The sequence below is a fragment of the Lagopus leucura genome, unplaced genomic scaffold, assembly GCF_019238085.1.
Source record: "Lagopus leucura isolate 7727_CA_CO unplaced genomic scaffold, USGS_WTPT01 Super-Scaffold_100009, whole genome shotgun sequence".
In the NCBI taxonomy this organism is placed as follows: domain Eukaryota; kingdom Metazoa; phylum Chordata; class Aves; order Galliformes; family Phasianidae; genus Lagopus; species Lagopus leucura.
The window spans coordinates 19,518,917-19,537,509 of record NW_024962266.1 but is presented as its reverse complement, the minus strand read 5'-3'; the positions used below and the strand labels follow the sequence as shown (position 1 = coordinate 19,537,509).

The 18,593-nt window shown below is 43.9% G+C and overlaps 1 protein-coding gene across 4 annotated transcripts in view; it reads right to left on the bottom strand.

The window, feature by feature from the left end:
- Positions 1-18,593, bottom strand: part of ST3GAL3 (ST3 beta-galactoside alpha-2,3-sialyltransferase 3) — a 147,896-nt gene that overhangs the window by 14,978 nt on the left and 114,325 nt on the right. For all 4 annotated transcript variants that reach the window (XM_042873568.1, XM_042873569.1, XM_042873570.1 and 1 more), the window contains 2 exons: positions 8,807-8,953; positions 1,470-1,616 (listed from right to left, as the gene is read on the bottom strand). In XM_042873568.1, the coding sequence (XP_042729502.1) occupies positions 1,470-1,616; positions 8,807-8,953 (294 nt within the window). The remainder of the gene's footprint in view (positions 1-1,469; positions 1,617-8,806; positions 8,954-18,593) is intronic.

The following is an 18,593-nucleotide window of genomic DNA, read 5'->3' as shown; positions in this document are numbered from 1 at the left end:
CAAGATGCCATCTCTATACGTACTGACTAAACACGATTCTCCTCTTTGGATGTACCCTTTAAATCCCATAAATGAACACTTGCCAAGACAGATTAAATCTATGCTTATTCCATAGAGCAAGGCAGTGTTTCGTGCTCCCTCTATAGGTGCAGAAGATACCTCAGGATCACACTTAATATATATGGGGACCTCCTCACAGTCTTTTCTGAAACTCAAATTGTTCCAAAGCATCACTGCTATCATAATGATATGATCTTCTACTTTCTCAAACTGACTAGGCACTGATTGCTAATTACTCCCAGTGAGCCTAAGGTTGTGCAGCCTGCAGTCTGTGAGAGCCCCAAGACATGTACAGCCCTATGAATTAGAGAAATACAACTTCCAGGCTTCCCTTCTGACCTGGATCAATGGCACAGTGGTTGAGGTGAACAAATATAAGTGCCTGGACATAGCAACTGCTAATGAACAACACAAGCATTCCCTCCCTCTGAGCATTTCCCCTTCTTGAATGCACAATGTGGAGTAAGACTGAGAAAGTTCCTCTTATCTAGGAGACATTGAAGGCCAGGAAGCAATTTTGGAATGACCTGTGCAACATGTATGCTGGAAACAACTGGGCTCAACTAAAAAAATCTGCAAACTTTCCCAGTATAAAAGGTGCTGAGGCCAGTACCTAAGTTTGCCCTAATTCAGCACATGAAATGGTCATATTTGAAATACTGCTGTATTATAACAACATCGAGCTTCTGTTCCTCTAAAAGCACTGTACATCTCTCAAGGACAGCACCAGAAAATGTTTCTAAGGTAGAGCTGGCATTAAGAAGCAGACTCCACGTGATTACACTAGCTAACTGCTGCTTCAGTCAGCTGAGAGCCAGCACAAGCTGATCTCACCTCCCCCACATTTCACAGGGGCTGAGCAAGGGATCATCTAGCAAAAGAAGCCTGTGGATTAGAGCAATACAATGGATCACAAAGCTGTAACAGGTCACATCTTAACCCCTGAGCAGATTTGTTCCCTTTCATCCTATCTGACGTAATATTTATAGAAAATTTTCCTTGCCACTCTGAGAATACTAGAATGGGTTAGGTTAGAGGAGACATTAAAGATCATCTAATTCTAACTCCCTGTCATGGGCTGGTTGCCACCTACCAGATCAGGCTGCCCAGGATCCCACCCAACCCAGCCTTGAGCAGCTTCAAGGATGGGGCACCCACAGCTCTCTGGGCAAAGAAGATGGAATCACATTATACACACATTCCAGAGAACTTTTCCCAGTAGAAATAACTGTTTTAAACACACACTGTGCCTGGGAGAATGTCTAGAATTTTATGGCCAAATGCCTGGCTGGAGCTGTCTTTTGACCCGCACAGGAAAGCTGTGAGTCAACATCACCATCCCAGTTGGTCTCTGGAGTAAGGGTGGTTGTGGGCTTGGGAGGAAGACGTGCTTAATGGGAGCTTCCTACCTCTTTGATGGCAGACATCTTGATGTTCTCATAGTAGTGCAGCGGTGCATTGGGTGAACTCATGTCATAGCCAAACCCAGCGACCGCCACCTCATCACAGTTGTGGAGCGCCATGGTTATTGCTACGCTTCCCAAGGTGGGGATGTTCTGAGAAGAGAGAAAGCAGGAATGGAAGCCGTTAGCAGGTTGTCATTTGTGTTATCAAAGATTCCCTTTCATTGTCTCTGTTCAAAAGATACTGCTACTAGGCACAAAATACAGAATAGAATGTTTGGCTACGTCTGCACACAAGTTGCTCAGTGCCGGCCTGCAGAGTCAATATCTTCCCAGCTTCCGAAGAAAACCTAGTGTTAGTCAGCTTCCTGCAAAGCATCTAGCACAAAAGCAGTGGCTCTTGTTTGGGACTCCAAGACCTGACTCTCCAGCAAAGAGGGACAAATGTAAACGGTTGGACTCCCAGAAGCCATTCAAAGAGGGCTGCTAGCACCCTCAGCAGATGCCAGCCTCAACCGTTCCCATTTCATCTTGCTCCTATAGTGCCACTGGCTGGCTGCAGCTGCTCTTGTAAGCACAGATGAACATGACAGCGGTGATGGATGAGTGTTTCCAGTGTTGAACACTAGCTCACAGACATTTCTAACTCCCCTTTAACCAGATCAACCCACTGAGTTAGCTTTACCCCAGGGGCTAGGGAGAGGCTGAGAAATCCACCCACATATCTTATCTTCACTTGTAGATTCATCCAACACCACCGTATCAAAAGTATCACGAACACAGAGGACATGCTCAGACAGTCACTGGGGGTGACAGCCTCTCAGCTGAGATGCAAAAACCAAACATGAGCTTACATCTTGCAAGTAACAGAGATTTCCTGGTACCAGTGAGCAATGCCATCGCATTTCACCCAACATTCACAGAACTCTGGAGACGGACATGCTTTGAATTTCTCCCTCTAACTCAAAGGAACCAGCTTTAAGCAGCACACTCCCGTGCTCACATCTGATTGCCTGATCATGTCCTGAGACCGGTGTCTTCCAAGCAGAGAACTCCATCCATATCCTAACTGAGATGAGCAGAGCTGGGAGGGCAACCTATGCGTGCACTACAGTACATTGAAATTACACTAATCTGAAGACAAGTGTGCAAAAAATGCAATGACCCCTCGTGTCTAAATAAACTATCATTAAATCCGAACGTTTGCAGTACAACTGTAACTGTGCAGATCTGAACTGGAAAGACTTGGCTTCTGAGCCAGCTCTAGATGTCAGGAAGAAAAGACAGAGCCATTTTGCTGTTTGACATCAATCGATACTGGCTGCTTCTACCACAAACAATATTGTGTTTATTCTAGTTGCTTCAGTTAATTGTTAATTCACCGGTGGTCATAAAATCTCAAGGATAGGTTTTTTTAAAAAAATGGAAACAGCTGAACGGGCAAGGATAAGAAAAGTCCACTGAATTTCAGAATGCACAAGAATATCCTGCCTTCCCAGGCCTGGCAATTCAAAGGCAGATATTGTCAGCTTTATGTTTTGCTTAGGAGATGACATTCAGATGTCATTTGAATTGCATCAGCTGATACGTGGATGTGCCACAGAACTGTTTCCCCCGAGCTGAGCTGTAGTTACAGTGTCCAAAACACAGCAAAGAAACGGTTATGTTTTTGAGAAAGGGTCATTGTTGGGGAATACGACGGCGCTGACACCACCCACACTTGCACTGGGCCCATTCCCACGGTACAGCTCTGGGGACACGCAGGGTCTTTGCCTGGAGGGAATTTTATTGGCCAAGTTAACGTTCAAGAGCTAACTTTCTAATGGGAGTCTTGCAAACCACAGAGAATTAATCATACTACCCAACCTTATGGGAGAACTGCCAAACCACCACGACTTTCTCTCAAGCATAGTCTTATTTCTGCCTGGGGAGCAACTGATAACGCAAATCAAAAGTGAACTTTCCCTTTGCTCACCAAATACCTGTTTCACTTTATTCTACGTATAAATCCTCCAATGGCTTTTATGGAAACGCAGGAGATAACTTTCTAATCTGTTTCTAGTCTTTAATAATTCCCAACATCGCAGTATCTAAGCATTGCCTGCTCCTCTTTGTAGAATGATTGAAATACCAAAGAATTCCTAACCACCATAGCTGCAGCAAATCCATCTGGTCTGGGTCGTACACTATCAGAAGTTCAAATTGTGCCCTTAGCAAAATAATTTTGTGTTGCCCTAGAATCACATTCAGAAACTGGTGATCTGATGGCAGCTTTTAATTAAGCTACACCTTAGCTGTGTTAATGTCATGGTGGTACAGCCTGGTGCACATATTCCCCTTGAGGGCCAGGATCTGTGTCCATCACACCCTCACTGCTGAGATGCAGCTTCATGCGCTGCTCCTGCTGTCAGATCCCTGAGGGCTACCGAGGACCACCTAGAAAATTCTGCCAAAATTATTATCTCTGCTATTCAGTGAATGCAGTGAGGCACAGCCCACCCTCAGCAAATGGCACAGGTAACAGTGCCTGTTAAGAGGAGAGCACGAGTACAAAACCTGTGTGCACACATGCATATGGGGCAAATACACGAAACTGGGCATTTGCTTGCATTAAAAAGCAAATGATCATCAGACAGATTAAACAGTAACTAGGGAATTATGGAGACTTTTGGGAGAAGGGAAAAATAAAAAGGAGCCAGTATGAGAGGTGTAAAAGCATGATTGATGGTTAACTACACGTCTTTACTAAGTCAATAGAATGCTTTGGTCCTGGGTTGGTTTGAACAATAGAAACAGAGCAGTTTTCTCCCGTAACAGCTTGCTGAGTTTCTGCTGGAAATGAAGTGCTGCCCCACGTCCTGCTGGCACAAGCAAGAGAAGGCCTTGTAGGATCTCGGGACACATCTCTTCTGACTGCCTGCAGACATATTGATGGGTTTGTTGCTAAGCTCTACTCTGGATCCAATGAAGCAGATACAAGCTTTGGGGCAGGCTGGGGGACAGGTCACTCCAAAAGAAGTTAGGCGTCGTGGACATGGTGCACCAAACCTGGCTTACCAGGCCCTGCACGGTGCGTCAGTGCTCCTCTCAGCACACACACCCTTGTGCCGTGCCCCAAAGAAATACCAAAGCAACCACCACACCTCTTGCATTGAGTTATGAAAAAAAATCCTTTCTCAAATAACAGAATAGGCTTCTTGCTATTGTAGGCCATTGCTAAGAGGAAAAGAATGAAATCCCAGCATCATCCCTCAGGGTTCACAATCCTGCTCAGTGCACGCCAGATTCACCTCTATCACCAAGCAGCACTGCTTCCAACCAAGCGGTTCGGCAGTAACCAAGAAGTATACCTGCAAATCTGTTCATGCTTAAAAACGGTTAGCCTACCTGTCTGTAGAAAACACTGAGCATAAGAAACACCAGCCCTCCTTTGGGCTTCATGGAGACCGAGCATCCCCTCACGGCCCTGTGCTGGAGATCCAGGGGCTGTGACTGCTCCCTGCCTGTGCATGTGAAAGTCTCTGGCTGACTTTCATTCCACGCCTGGGTCACTCCTGTGTCACTGCCTTCTGGACTGGAAGGAAATGACTGCTGTAAATCTGTTTTTAGAAATATTTGACTCCCCTAATATGTTAAATGAATTCCAGTTATTTATGGGATTTCACTTAGCTCAGGGTAAGGCATATTGGGTTGTTCAGACAACTCCAATTGTTAACTTTTTTTAAAAAAGGGTAAATGTTGCTAAGGAAAAATCCCCCAAACAACACTGCAGCTAGATTTTCAAACTGGTTTGACTACTATATTAATTTATTTGAGGGAAAACTTGAAAAACCACTTATCTGGGAAAAATTCATACCTTGTTTTTATCAGTTGTAGACCTGATCACTTAATAGCAATAAGGCTTTAAAAACAAACAAACAAAATACAGAGTGAAAATTGTAAGAGCCACCCCATGATACACAGAACATTGACCACATCTTCTGTTTGTTCATTTGTTTTTGCACAGGAACAACCCCAAACCTGCTCTTTGATTCCCTTAGCTGGCAGGTTTGGAAATATACCATAAAAAGCAATTCAGCATTATTGTGAAGACAAGTGCCTGCCGTTCTGCAGAGTGGTCCCTGTCACAGGAGCTTCTATAGCTGCCTCTATCCATGCACAGAGTCAGCTGCAATATTGAGCTTCAAAAGACAGCACAGAGCATCTCCAGCACTTTTCCTTCACCGCCCCTATCTGCCCCTTGCTGTGAGCTGGAGGGAAGCCTCCAGAGCTGGCAGTTTGCAGCAGAGTAGAACAGAAGGGCCAGGGACCCGAGCCTGGAGATGTGACATGCTGCCCAGCAGGTTTCAGTTCAGCTCAGCCATTTAATTGCTAAGCTCCTGTGTAACTTAGCCTGAGCCAGCACCTTTGACCACATCTAACCTAAACATATGAGCTCTGATTCAGCATTTGCCATAAAGCAGATTCCCATGCTATGCAGTGTTTCTCAAGGACCCAGCAGTTGAACAGAGGGCAAGCAAGGGTGTGACTTCCCTACATTAGCTGCTGCTTTGTGGTGGCCAAACATGTGCTTCATCCCACACTAAATAGCAGTTCGTGGCCAACTCTTTCATTGAAAAGTGAACTCCCTTCAGATACTTTCCATCCATCACGTGTAGGAGCATGCGGTCGGGCACTTACTAAGAAGTAGCTGAGGTGTGCATTTGCCTGCTACCCTGTAAATGCCTTTTCTGAGTGCCCATTCCCCTGTAGCTTGTGGGCTGATTACACTGCAGTGTTCACAGCCCAGCCAGTACAGCAGCAGATGCGCCTTCCGACCCTGTGCTAGTAACAAGAAAGGGTCTTACGACCAGCCAGAGTAGCTGCAAAGCTGCCTACCAGAGTAAAGGGCTCTCAAGGAGATGCCCTGGGGCATGACACGTGTGCTCCAGCATCAGCACTCTGCAGAGATGGGGTGCCCAAAAACAATCCTGCACATGGGCTTACAATGGTGTGCTGCTCCTGGTTCCTCCTTCAGCAAGTTGAAGGTTGGGTGCACCTGAAATGCCCTGTCAGCCACCTACACACTTCCAGGCTTCCTCAGCAGCCAGAAAGTCACTGCTCCAATGGCTCCAAGCACTACAGAGTGAGAAGAACTACTCAATACAGGGCAAAAAGCACCTCAGCAACAGCCATGCTGTTGTTCTACATGCAATAGGCAAAGGCACAGTTGAACTGATGTTCGTACTTGCCCTCCAGTAACCTGTCAGCAGGGTAATGTAGGTTATTATGTGCCTGAATTACTAGCTGCAGTATCAGTGCTGTTTAGTTTCAAGTCCCAAAGACCTGTATACAGAGAACTTTCACCTAAACACAAACCACATACATATCCCACTGCTCAGTTAGACAGCCAAGCTCGTGCCCGCTCATTAAGAGGATTTTGTAAGCAAAGAGACTAGCTCACCTCTCTTGCATTAAACCAGCTTCAGGGACAGACACATCTTTAATTTTCCCCAGGCATTACTAAAGTCCTAAACTGAAGTTTTTCTTTATCATCATTTTATCCCAATGGATAGAAGCCCATGCATGGTAGGAAATATCTGTCTCTCTCCTGAAAACTTCAGTAAATGGCCTGAGGAAACTCCTGACAAGCTTTGCTGGTCCCAGAGAAAAGTCACTGCTCACTGTGGGTGACTGGGTTTGCTCCTTGCTGATTGCCACATACCAATGCCACAAGTACAATCTAAATGCACATCTGAGTTGCACCCCACTGCTGTCCTCCAGAACCATCTGGCCCAAATTACATTATCAAAGCAGAGGTTGTTACTACATTCACTCTTTATTGAATCCTGAGAAAAACACTTTGAGATCAGCCCTGAGCTATTTTACTAGCTCTCCTCAACCTTGCTGAAAAAGCCACCAAATTACAAAGTTAATTGGCAGCACATTGTTACCATATGTGGTGTGCAGGAGGAACACTGAAGTTTATTTAGGCATCAGAACCAAAAAGGAGTGGAATATTACTGCCTTTTGTGAGGATTTCATGTTGGTCTAGATTACTAAAGGCATCCCCAGCCCTGAGCTCCCTGCGTGCAGCCTGCCCATTACACCACCATGTATTTTGACATGGAGGCACCAACCTGCCCCATCCCACTGAATCGCTGTGTCAGACCATCCTTGCCCAGACAGCACAGGCTATGTTCAAGTCTCAGCTCCACACATGTTTCTGCACCTGCAGAGCTCTTTCTGTCCCATCTCAAGGAGCAAACTACAACTTACACAATCTAACAGGGGTCAGGGGTAAAGACTGCTTGTCTTAGGGCTCCATAAACTATTTTTTAATGCTCAAATAGACTTTCATGAAGTGAAACATCAGGTTTCAATTAAGCTGCCTTCATTTCCCAATCTGATCTGTGTTAAACAACCTATCAAAACCTCATAAACTTCAGTTCACAGCATTTTCATTTCCGGATTTCTCTCTTCTCCTCTCAGCTTAAGTAATAACTTGTGTATTAAAATAACGTGTTTAAAAATAAAACCAAATCTGCAGAAAATAGAGGCAAAGGTCTGATGATTTCTGTCCTTCATTAAGGCATCAGTCCTGATTTTCTGTAAGACAAATCAAGACCACATCCTTCTAAAGATAAGTACTGGAGAATGCAGAGAGGTGAAATACATTAGTTCCTAGCTAAGGGGAACATTTGGGATAATCACAGAATCATAAATTTTGGAAAAGACTGCTAAGATCACCCAGTCCAACTGCCAGCCCATCCCTACCATGCCCACTAACCATGTCTCTCAGTGACACTCAGCCGGGTCTGTCAGCTATGCTAACGGGCCCCTAAACATAATGTGTGGTCTCAACCAAGAACTAAACCGTGTGTACAGGAGCAATTTCCTATCTGAGTAATGCTTTTTCTAATGGTTGTATATTAGATAGAGCAAGTCTAAACAGGCTCTGAGGACAGAGTCGCAATGTCCAGGAATCAGAACTCTAGAAAACCCTGCTCCACACTAATACTCTGAAAAGCTGGAGGCTAGGGATACTAGAAGGATCATGAAGGTGTTTTGTAACTAGGACCTAAAACCGCCTCATCGTTTTCTATTGCAAGCTTCTGTAACTAAAACCTGTCACTGTGATATCAGAATTTCCTACCATGGGCCTCATAAACCAACATTCACCTTCTTGTACTATAAGCCTAGAATACAGGATGAGTGATATTAGTGATTGCAGGCAATGGAGCCAAAGTTCCTTCCCTTCAATGTTCAACAGTGGAGGTCGAATGGAAAAGAGTTATGGCAGCCAACTCTGCTGCTTGTTCTCATCCTCCTCTTTGGTTTTGCTTGCTCTCTTTTATACCTACCCCTCTGCCCATCAGGCCGTTGTTGAAAGGCAGTCCAATGAAGCTGAAAGCTGCCTCCTGGATGAAGTAGGGATTCAGGATACGTATCTCATGAGGTTCTCTGGGAACACGGGTCGCCACTGACTTCCAAAAGCCATCAGAGGCGCTCTGGTAACAAAAAGGGAAAGAGAAAATATCAGTAAAGAACAACACACAAAAAACAGCAGATTGCTATTATTACAAAAATACACCTCTGGCAACAGCTCCTGCTGTCACTGCTCGCTGCCACAAGGCACCAGTATAAGGTTACAGTGGGACAGTACACCCTGGAGGGGTGACAGCATCATGTGCAGATGCACTTGAACTAGTCTGGATGACAAGTGCAAGGAAAACAGAGCAGCCTGGGCTTCAGCGTAGCTAACCTCCACTTTGGTGCCACAATTTCACTCTTGATGGCACTTCAGCTAGTTTGATTAATGGCTTAAGCATTTCAGCACACACTGTGATCAGTCCCACCTGCCCACAAGGGGATGCACTCTTGGAAAACAAATGTTGTTAAGAACTTTCAAAGAGCTAAAAACGAGCACACAGTGCTGCGTATGAGCTGCATGCTTCCTGCTTTATCTTAGATCTGTTACCTTTCATTACGTTTTTGGTGAATTAAGTCATGAGCTTATAATGGTCCATGTTGACTTGTGAAAGCTGTGATGACAGAGCAGGAGAAAAAACAACTCAGTATGTTCTTTATGTTTTCCCAATACTGAATTTCAGATCCTGAAGAATGAAACTTTTGGGAGATGCTTCCTGCCTTAAAAAGGCAATATTTCAGCAAACTCAACGAGGAAATTCGAGTCCTCTCCTTGAGGACAGAATGCACGTTCTTACCCAAACCAACAGTCTAACACAGCCAAATGTCTGTTTTGACCCCATCTCAAAGCCGCCCAAACACAATACACTTTTGCTGACCACAACAAGGATCCCAAGAGTTAAAGCTCGCATTTTGACAATTGCAAAGTGCTCTCAGGACTCAAAATGGAAAAAAAATTCTAATTAGCACTCATTTATTTTCATCACAGTTGAATTATCATGAATGCCTGAGGTCAGAGTGGTCTAACATTCTCCAATATAACACATTTTCAGTTGTTCAGTGATCCCAGCATTTTCCAAGAAAAAAAAAAAAAGAAGGGAATAAAACCCAACTTCACAAATGTTAATAAAGTCCTACATCCATTTAACCAACGGATTTGAGGGATTTGGTACCTCAGCTGAGTTTTGCCTCCTTGTGAAAATTCATTTAAAAATGGATAAATATTAAACCTTCGGAATTTCCAAAAGGCACATGTAAAGCAAAGGTCTCCCAGTTCCAGGGAAGAAAAAAAGAAATTGCAGATTCCACTTGTATTGAGCATGTTAGCCATCTCACAGAAATGAAGACCATAAACAAAAATCCTGCATAGCTTCTCACTCAATGAAACCATCTTACTGTGGGCTTAAGAAGGCACTCCCTGGAAAAATAGAGTGTGACCCCGAAACTAAAATAAATTTATATGTTGAATTAAGGCTTCACATGCAGTGCTAAATATGGCATTGCTTAAATTTTGCACACTATTTAAAAAAAAAAAAGAAAGGGCTGCAAACTACTTAAAGTGGACAAAACCTGCTTTTTGCTTGGATCCGAACTTCAAAAGGGAGCCTACATAAGTTCTGGGCTTTAAAGAGAGTTTACATTGCACATAAAATGCTAAAGAAGTAAAAAGAAAGCTTAGAAAGGCTTCAGATTTTCATCCTTTCTGTTGCTTGAGCTGTCCAGAAAAGTTAAACAACACATACCACAGAGGCTTGCTTTCCCAGTGCTGTGTGAGCCGCTAGGACCAAACCTGTCCTCCTGCTGATTAGTTTAATGCAAGTGTGACACAAATACAGATGCTGGTTGCAGTTGGAATACAACCTGCCCACTTTGGTCCCATTGGTGTGGCTGTTTCTCTTGTCATTCATCCAGACTGATTCCCTGGCCACTTTCCTCAGCTATCTCAGATTGCTCTATTTTGTCCTTTCAGTGTTAATTTCTGCTCATTCTGTTTTCTTCCCTGTAACTTTTCGGTGCTAATCTCCTTTGCCTACAGAAGGACATCTCAGGTGATCTCTCATTGTGGCATGTTCACCATCTCATTTCTAAAACAATTCAAGGGAGAGATGGAGAGTCTCAGCAGATGGCTCTCAGATTTCTACCTACACAGCAGGCAAAACCCTGGGATTTTCCCTCCTCACAAAGAACAAAAAACTGTTTTCCCGGCTCATAATTACTGAAATTCGCAGCCTTGTGGTTTTGGCTCTCCAAACTCTGTAATTTCAAGCTCCATCTCGAGCCTTGTGGTTTTGTTGTGCAGCTTGTCACTGGCAAGCTCCAGCACAGAGCCCATCCCGGCTGCTCCCCTGATGCAACCCCTTTGGGGCTGCACACTCGGAAGTGCAGCCTGTGCCAAGGCTCCTTGCTACTGCTGATGCTCGGCTGCAGGCCGCTGCTCTGCTGTGTGGAGATGTGCGGTCTGATTGGACACAGATGTTCAGGGAGGTTTCCAAAGCAATCACTTCCCGTCGGGGAACTCTGTCCCTCTGATGCTGGGAGGAGAGATGGAGCAGCAGGCATAGGAAGGAGGCACGCGGCAGATCCAGCAGCTCAGACACACCAGAGATGGTAGGTTAGGGGAAGTGATGAGGAATGGCACACCTCTCCTAGAGCTATAGTCCTCATTCTGTCTATCTGCAGAAGGGTAACAGGGACAGATGGTTGCAGGCTTTTTTTTGGTCTCCATTCAGTTTTCTATCTCTTATTCACTAAAGTGGATCACAATGTAAACTAAAATACAGAAACTCAGGCCCTCAGCCAAGAAGCAGACCTTAACGGAAGAGCAAAGATAGGATGAGAAGTGATGGCTTTCAGTTGCTCCAGAGGAGGCTGGCTATCAGGAACGATTTCTTTTCTGCAAGAGTGGCACAAGCTGCCCAGAGAGGTGGTGGGGTCACCGTTCCTGGATGTGTTCAACAACTGTGGAGAAGCGGCACTGAGGGATGTGATCAGTGGGCAATATTGGTGGTAGGTGGGCGGTTGGACTAAACAATCCAAGTGGTCTTTTCCAACCTTGAGTCTATGATTAGGAGAAGGCTAAGTCTCCCAGAACAACATTTCTAATATCGCTCCAAAACAGGGGTAGTACTATTAAATGCAGGTGTACAATACAATACTATACTGCGGAGCAACAGGAAAGATGACAAGGCTGGAAAGAGAACCTGTGATAAATGGCGATGACTGCTCTTGTTACCCTTGTAACACCAGGAATGGAGAGGAAGGAGGGCAGGAAAGGAAAGCAAAAGCAATGGAATGACAAGGCAATCGCAAGGACTGCAAGTGCTGTGAAGCACATAGCTATGAGATCTCTGCCCCTACCTGGGCTGGAATGTGGTTATTCTATACCTGTCATCCACAGGCACTTGCTGTCACACAAACACAGGGCACAGCAGAATTGCTGTAATCCATCTGCAGAGGCCTTTGAAAGGTTTCTGCTCAGCTGTAACTGGATTAGATGGAAGGTGTGTTTTTGCTAGAAAATAAGCATCTTATCAGCCAATAGGGCATTTCTTAGTGGTCAAGCAGACGTGGAGACCTTGAAAATGCTCTTCTACAAGTGGTAATCAAGATGAAATTACCAAAGCAAAGAGGAAGTTTTAGCAACGAGACAGAGGTATTGAGAGTCTGCAATCCGGGCTGATGGTCAACTGCTAGCCACACTATCCTGTACCTCAGGTATGTTTAACCAACTTTCTCAAGGTGACAGAGAAGCATTCACAACCTTTTGTACACAGCTCTGAGGACTGGCACTCATTCTGAGTTCCTCTATCTTTACCTTCTAGAGTCTGCATTTTGTTCCACTCCTATCTACCCACTGAAAGCTCTCTTGCTCTGACTGAAGCAGGGTGCTCGAACCTTTCCCTCATCTTGTCCACCCTCATCTTGACTACGAAACAAGATGTAGCTCTTGGAGCATCCAATAATATGTCATTTCTAATCTTTTATCATATTTATTTAATCTCTCCAAATTCTACTAAGTCTAAAATCAAATGGCTGCAATTTCCCAGGCCATTCCATCTCCCAACAGCACCATCAGCTAACATACTGGCCAAGAGAACTCCCAATAGATTGCAAACCCCCAAATTTAGCTTTTACTACTGTTCCTCAATGAGAAACCCAAATACATTTTCTACCCAGGATTTTCAGTGGCAAAGATAGAAGCAAAGCAGGATGGATACAAAACCACCTTTTAATACAAGATACTACTAGAGGCATTGTGTTTTGGGTTTTTTTTTAGCAAAAATTTATGTTTCCTCAATGGAAGAGTTGAGCTAATAATACTTCACTATGTGAGCTTAGAGATCACTTCCATTAAGGCTTGATAACTGGGTTGAGAAGGCTTAGAGCTTCAAAGGGCCATGAGTGCAAATTTTTAGCTTTCTGTTATGCACACTGCAAATCCAAAGTAATTATTTTGTTTTTAACGTATTTCTACAGCTTTATCAGTGTAACTGAGAGTGAAATCCAGTTCACAGTTGTAAGGTAACAAAAGGCTGTCCTGTGACAAAAATGGAACTTGGAACACAGCAGATGAGCTGCGAAGAGAACCAAAGATTATTTTGATGAATATTGTATTTCTCAAGTCAAAGCGTAAATGATAGCTTGCATACGGTGTTGGAAGATGTGTTTGTCCTGTGTGAACAGAGTGATGGATAGGCTGTACTAGAGATTCTTTTGCTCAGAATGCAAGCTGGATTTTGAGCCAAAATCTGATGAAATTTTTGTGCTTTGAAATACCTTAAGACAGAAGTTTTTAGAAGAAAAACAATGGATGTAGATAATTTATGTTTACGTTGTGTCTTTTTGTCCATTAATAATAACCTTTCAGCAGAAGAACATCTAAAGCAATACAGTTTCAGAAAAATCCCAAAGAAGAACAGGCCCAGTAATATTACGACCATTTATGGGATATTTTATATCCATCAGGGACCAGTCCCTTTAATTCACTATAATTTTTATTACATAGTTTAGGAAATGTCATACTCATATAACATCTATTACAAGAATATCATGGCTGAAAGGCCAAAACCACATGTTAGGAAGTGCTGAAGCAGGACAGCCCTGCGACTTCAGAACTTCAGCATTTCTGTTGTGAACACTGACTTTCTAATTTTCCCATAAGATTTTTTTCTAATATTGCCATATATATAAGTATTTTACAAGCAATACTTTCATATTTACAACATCCCTGCAACATTTGGCATGTATTACACCATTTTACAGGGGAGAAAATGCACTAACAAACATCCAATTTCTACTGCCTCCCGATGCTCAAATTCAGACTCCTTCTCCTCAATTTCCAGAACTTTTGGTAAGCTCACAACACAGCTCCATTAGCTTTGCTGCTTCTGAAGGCACACTTTTTTGGTATGTCCACCCCAGGGGATTTCAACTACGTTTGGAAAATTCTCATCTAACTTCCCCAGCACCACAATGGTCATTTAAAGGCTAAATCATAGAATCATTAGGGCTGGAATAGACCTCTAAGATTGTCTAGTCCAACCATTCACCTACCGCCAGTATTGCCCACTGACCACGTCCCCCAGAGCCACATTTCCATGCTCCATGAACACCTCAGACAGTGACTGCACCACCTCCCCAGGCAGCCTGTGCCAGCTCATCACCACTCTTTTGGAGAAGAAATTGTTCCTAATACCCAACCTGAATCTCCCCTGGTGCAACGTCAGGCCATCAACTCTCACCCTATCAAATCACCTCCTCCAGAGGAAGCCTCAGCATCCGCCATCAGGGAGCAATTCTTTTTCCTATCCACATGTCCTGTGGCTTCTGCAACTACTCATGCCAAGGCTTAACTCCTTCCACTATGGAAATCAGATTAAATCACAGCGTTCCCGCTCCACCAGATAGACACCACCGCTCCAAAAGAGTGAGGATATAATAATGGGTAACATCTGCAGAGAAGAACTGAATTAACACTGAAAACATAACATGAAATTTTGCTTCTCCTAGCTTCTGATGGCTGAATTTTACTACCATGGAGCTCTTTATAAAGTTTTACAGCGCAACTCAATATGTTAAAAAAAAAACAACCAACAACTCAAGAAAAAAATCACCATCAAATGGAATAATTAACCTCAGCACAGCTCTGTAAGTGCAAATATAAGCCCCAGTAGACTACTGTCTGCAGGATTAGCCATTAGGGCAGAAGGCAATCCAGGACTTCCAAACTACTCATTCCTAACCCACCTGCAAACTTTTGAAGAGATCCCTATTGGTGATAAACCTTTTCTCTCTGTTCCTGTACTCACCCCCCTCCACCTCCAAGTCCCATTTTGGAAAGGAGGTCCCAACGATACCCCCTGCTCTCTGTTGTTCAATGCCCCAATTTCACTTGGAGAAGCAATTGCAATGAAAATCCTTTTTATTCCTATATCCTGGAGATGTTGCATTCCAAATGAGGGCATGGGGAGGACACCTGGCCAGCACAGGCTCGGGAAGCCTGGCTGGATGGACCATGCTCAGTGCACATGGAACTGAGCTGCCAGCATCGATTAGCCTCAGGGAACAGAACGAGCCATGGGATTTTACAGGAATAGCAAGAATCCCAGCAGGCTGCCATGGTAACGGCCTGACCAAATTCCAGAATTTCAGTCTCTCAGAATGGGGTGGGAGAGCTTGTTTGTTTTCAACACGTAGAAAATCATATATTTTCACTAGCCTCATCCTGAAAGACAGCTGAGTTACTTCAGCTGAAGTTCCCAGCTGAGCCAAACATGGAAAACATCAGCTTGAAGGTGACAGCATAATGAAGTGACAGAGCCATTTTCCTGGTTACTGACAAAAGAAAACATGAGGTGATCCCAACTAGAAGCACAACTACCTGCTCTACTTATAACAATATGCTGGAACCTTCTCCAAAACAAGAAAAAAAAAGAAAAAGAAAAAAAAAAAAGAGTGAAAACAGTGCTGTCTTTGCAGATTTTGGTGGCAAAGCACGAGGGTATCCCAGGGCGCTCGAGGACAACCCATCAGCCAAGTCTTTTTAGGGAGCTGAACTGGTTCACAAGTTTGAATACAAACAACATCTCATTAAAAATCACATATTTAGACTAAATCTTGGCACACTGCAAAAAAGGCAAAAGAATCACCATACTAAGAATTATAGCCTAGAAACCCTCACTGCTCTCTGAAGTTATCTTAAAGCGAGTCCCTAGGGAAAATTTTTACATTGTTTTTACAACAAGAGTACACAAAAAAGCTGTCCTCTCCCTTTTTGGCATCTTCACTGAAATGAGAAGCCAAATACTGTCTATGTTCACTGAGTGTTCCTATAGAATATATACAAACTATTCAGCATCTTTTAGGAGGGGAAAGCAGAAAGGTCAAGACAGCAAGAGTTTGGGAAGATGCCAGGGAGATCCTGCCCGACTCTGTTTTCTAGACTTGCATTAATAATAGGTGTTTTACAAAAGACAACATTTTTAGCAACATTATTCTTAAAAGATGAGAACCTATATAAACTGTCATCTAAACAGAACATTATTCTGGAGTGCTTTTCCAAACAGAGTGCTGATTACCTGGGCCAGACCCACCATCTGCTGTACTTGCCAGTTGTGAGCAAAATTCTTTTCACTGAAAAGAGCCAGAACATGGCAAATCAAACAGCTGAGAAGACCTTCTGAGTTGACCTAGCAAAACGTTCCCAGAGCCTCTCTTGCTCACAGCCTTCACACGGTTTGGTTTATTTTCATTTCAGTCATCAAGACAAGCAACTACAACTGCCAGAAAGGAGGTTGTGGTGAGGTGGGGGTCAGCCTCTTCTCCCAGGTGACAGTGATAAGATGCGAGGTGATGGCCTTTAAGTTGCACCAGGGGAGGTTCAGCTTGGATATTAGGAACAATTTCTTCTTCAAAAGAGCGGTGATGCAGTGGCACAGCTGCCCAGGGAGGTGGTGGGCATCCCTGGAGGTGTCCAAGAACTGCATGGATGTGGCACTGAGACATGGTCAGTGGGCATGGTGGGGTCAGACTGGGTGATCTTAGAGGTCTTTTCCAACCTTAATGATTCTGTGATTCTATCTGCATTAAGTAACAGCGTGTGTAGAGGCAGGATTGAAGCTGAACCTAGAGGTGAGCTCCGGTGGATGAAGTCAGAGCTTTGCACCCCACACGCATCTTCCTCTTTTGCAGAAAAAAGTTGTGGCCTAGAAAAGAGCCAGAAGCACCGCACATCTCCCTAGCAAAAGGGGAGAGATAAATGTAGGAAGATAAAAGCAAACAGAGACTTTAGCTACCTCACAGTGCGTTATAGCTAACCAGAGATATAGATCAACCCCCTTATCCTGGACCCTCAGTGCTTTGAGGCAGAGACATCGTTACAAATTGCTCAGACAGCACTAACTATGCCAGTAATCCACTGAGGCCGCCAAGGAACACATGTGTTTCAGGCATAAATCGTCCAATCTATTCCTTTCTGAATTAACATCTGTCATCATGACACCATTCAAAATGACTGGAGACTGGATCATATTAACAACCACACATCTTGGATAAATATTTACTGTTCAGATTTTTTTTTTTTTTTTAAAGAAAACATGCAGATACCAAAACTCTAGAGCTGTGAAAGGGAGCCTCTATTCAGTCACTGATAGAAAGCATGTGATTTTATTTACAAAATCAAATTAATGTTTCTCCTTCCTCAGTGGGTCTTCACATGGGTGAAATCACAGCATCCTGTGGTGTTGCAATGCTTTTTGAAGGGCTCTGCTGGGGAATTTTGTGAAGCCTTCTCCCTCAGGACACAGAGGCAGATCTGGCTAAGTAAGCACTGGGAAAAGAAAATTGGATGAAGCAATTAACTTACTTCAATGCAAGGCTGTCAAGGGCTCTACTGGCTTGTGGTCTTGCTCCTCAGTCAACAAACAAACGGGTCACAGAGAGTGAAGACAGAGCTTCCCATAAGGCACAGAACAGGAAGGCCAGAAGGGAACACAAGAGTGCAGCTCAACCGTGGGTACACTCAAGCAACACAGTTTTCCCAGATACTGATGAAATCTGTGTTTCAGTGGTTGTCAGTAGCCAGTGCTCACTTCCACTGGTATGTTGCTTGAGTACTATAAGCTCACATCTCTAGGAAATTACACCTGTCCAGGTTGATAACTCACTTCAGCTCCAAGCTATCACTAGGTAGGTACTGTTTTGTAGCAGTACTGTGCAAAATGCCAAGAGATCCTCCTGACATCCTTCAGACATCCTGCAGAGCAGGGAGCAATGCTCCCTCCCTCCATCAACAACCTCTACCAGACTTTCACTCTCCTGCAGCTTCAGCAGAACTTCACTAAGACATCCAGTCTTGATTTTAAGATTTGACATAAGAGTAAATTCATCAAGCCTGTAGGGCAGATGTAGCAAAAATAACAGCACTGATATCAGCGTGCTGCCTTTTTTGGTTGTTTGCCTAGCTTCAGGTATACTTCTTCTAACTGAAGTCTACTGAGAAAAAGAAGTTCCTTCGATGTAGGTACAGTAAGACTGTAAGTAAATCTCCCCAAAATCTCGTGCATAAAGTAAATAAATTGAACTGAAATCTTTTAGAAGAAAGGAGGCTTTGCAGACCTCAAATGATTCTTGTCCTTACTCAAGTGCTAACACAGAACATCTTTATTCCACTCACGCTCGCACGAAGGGCTGAAACCCCTCTGGGCGATGTCTCCATTTCGG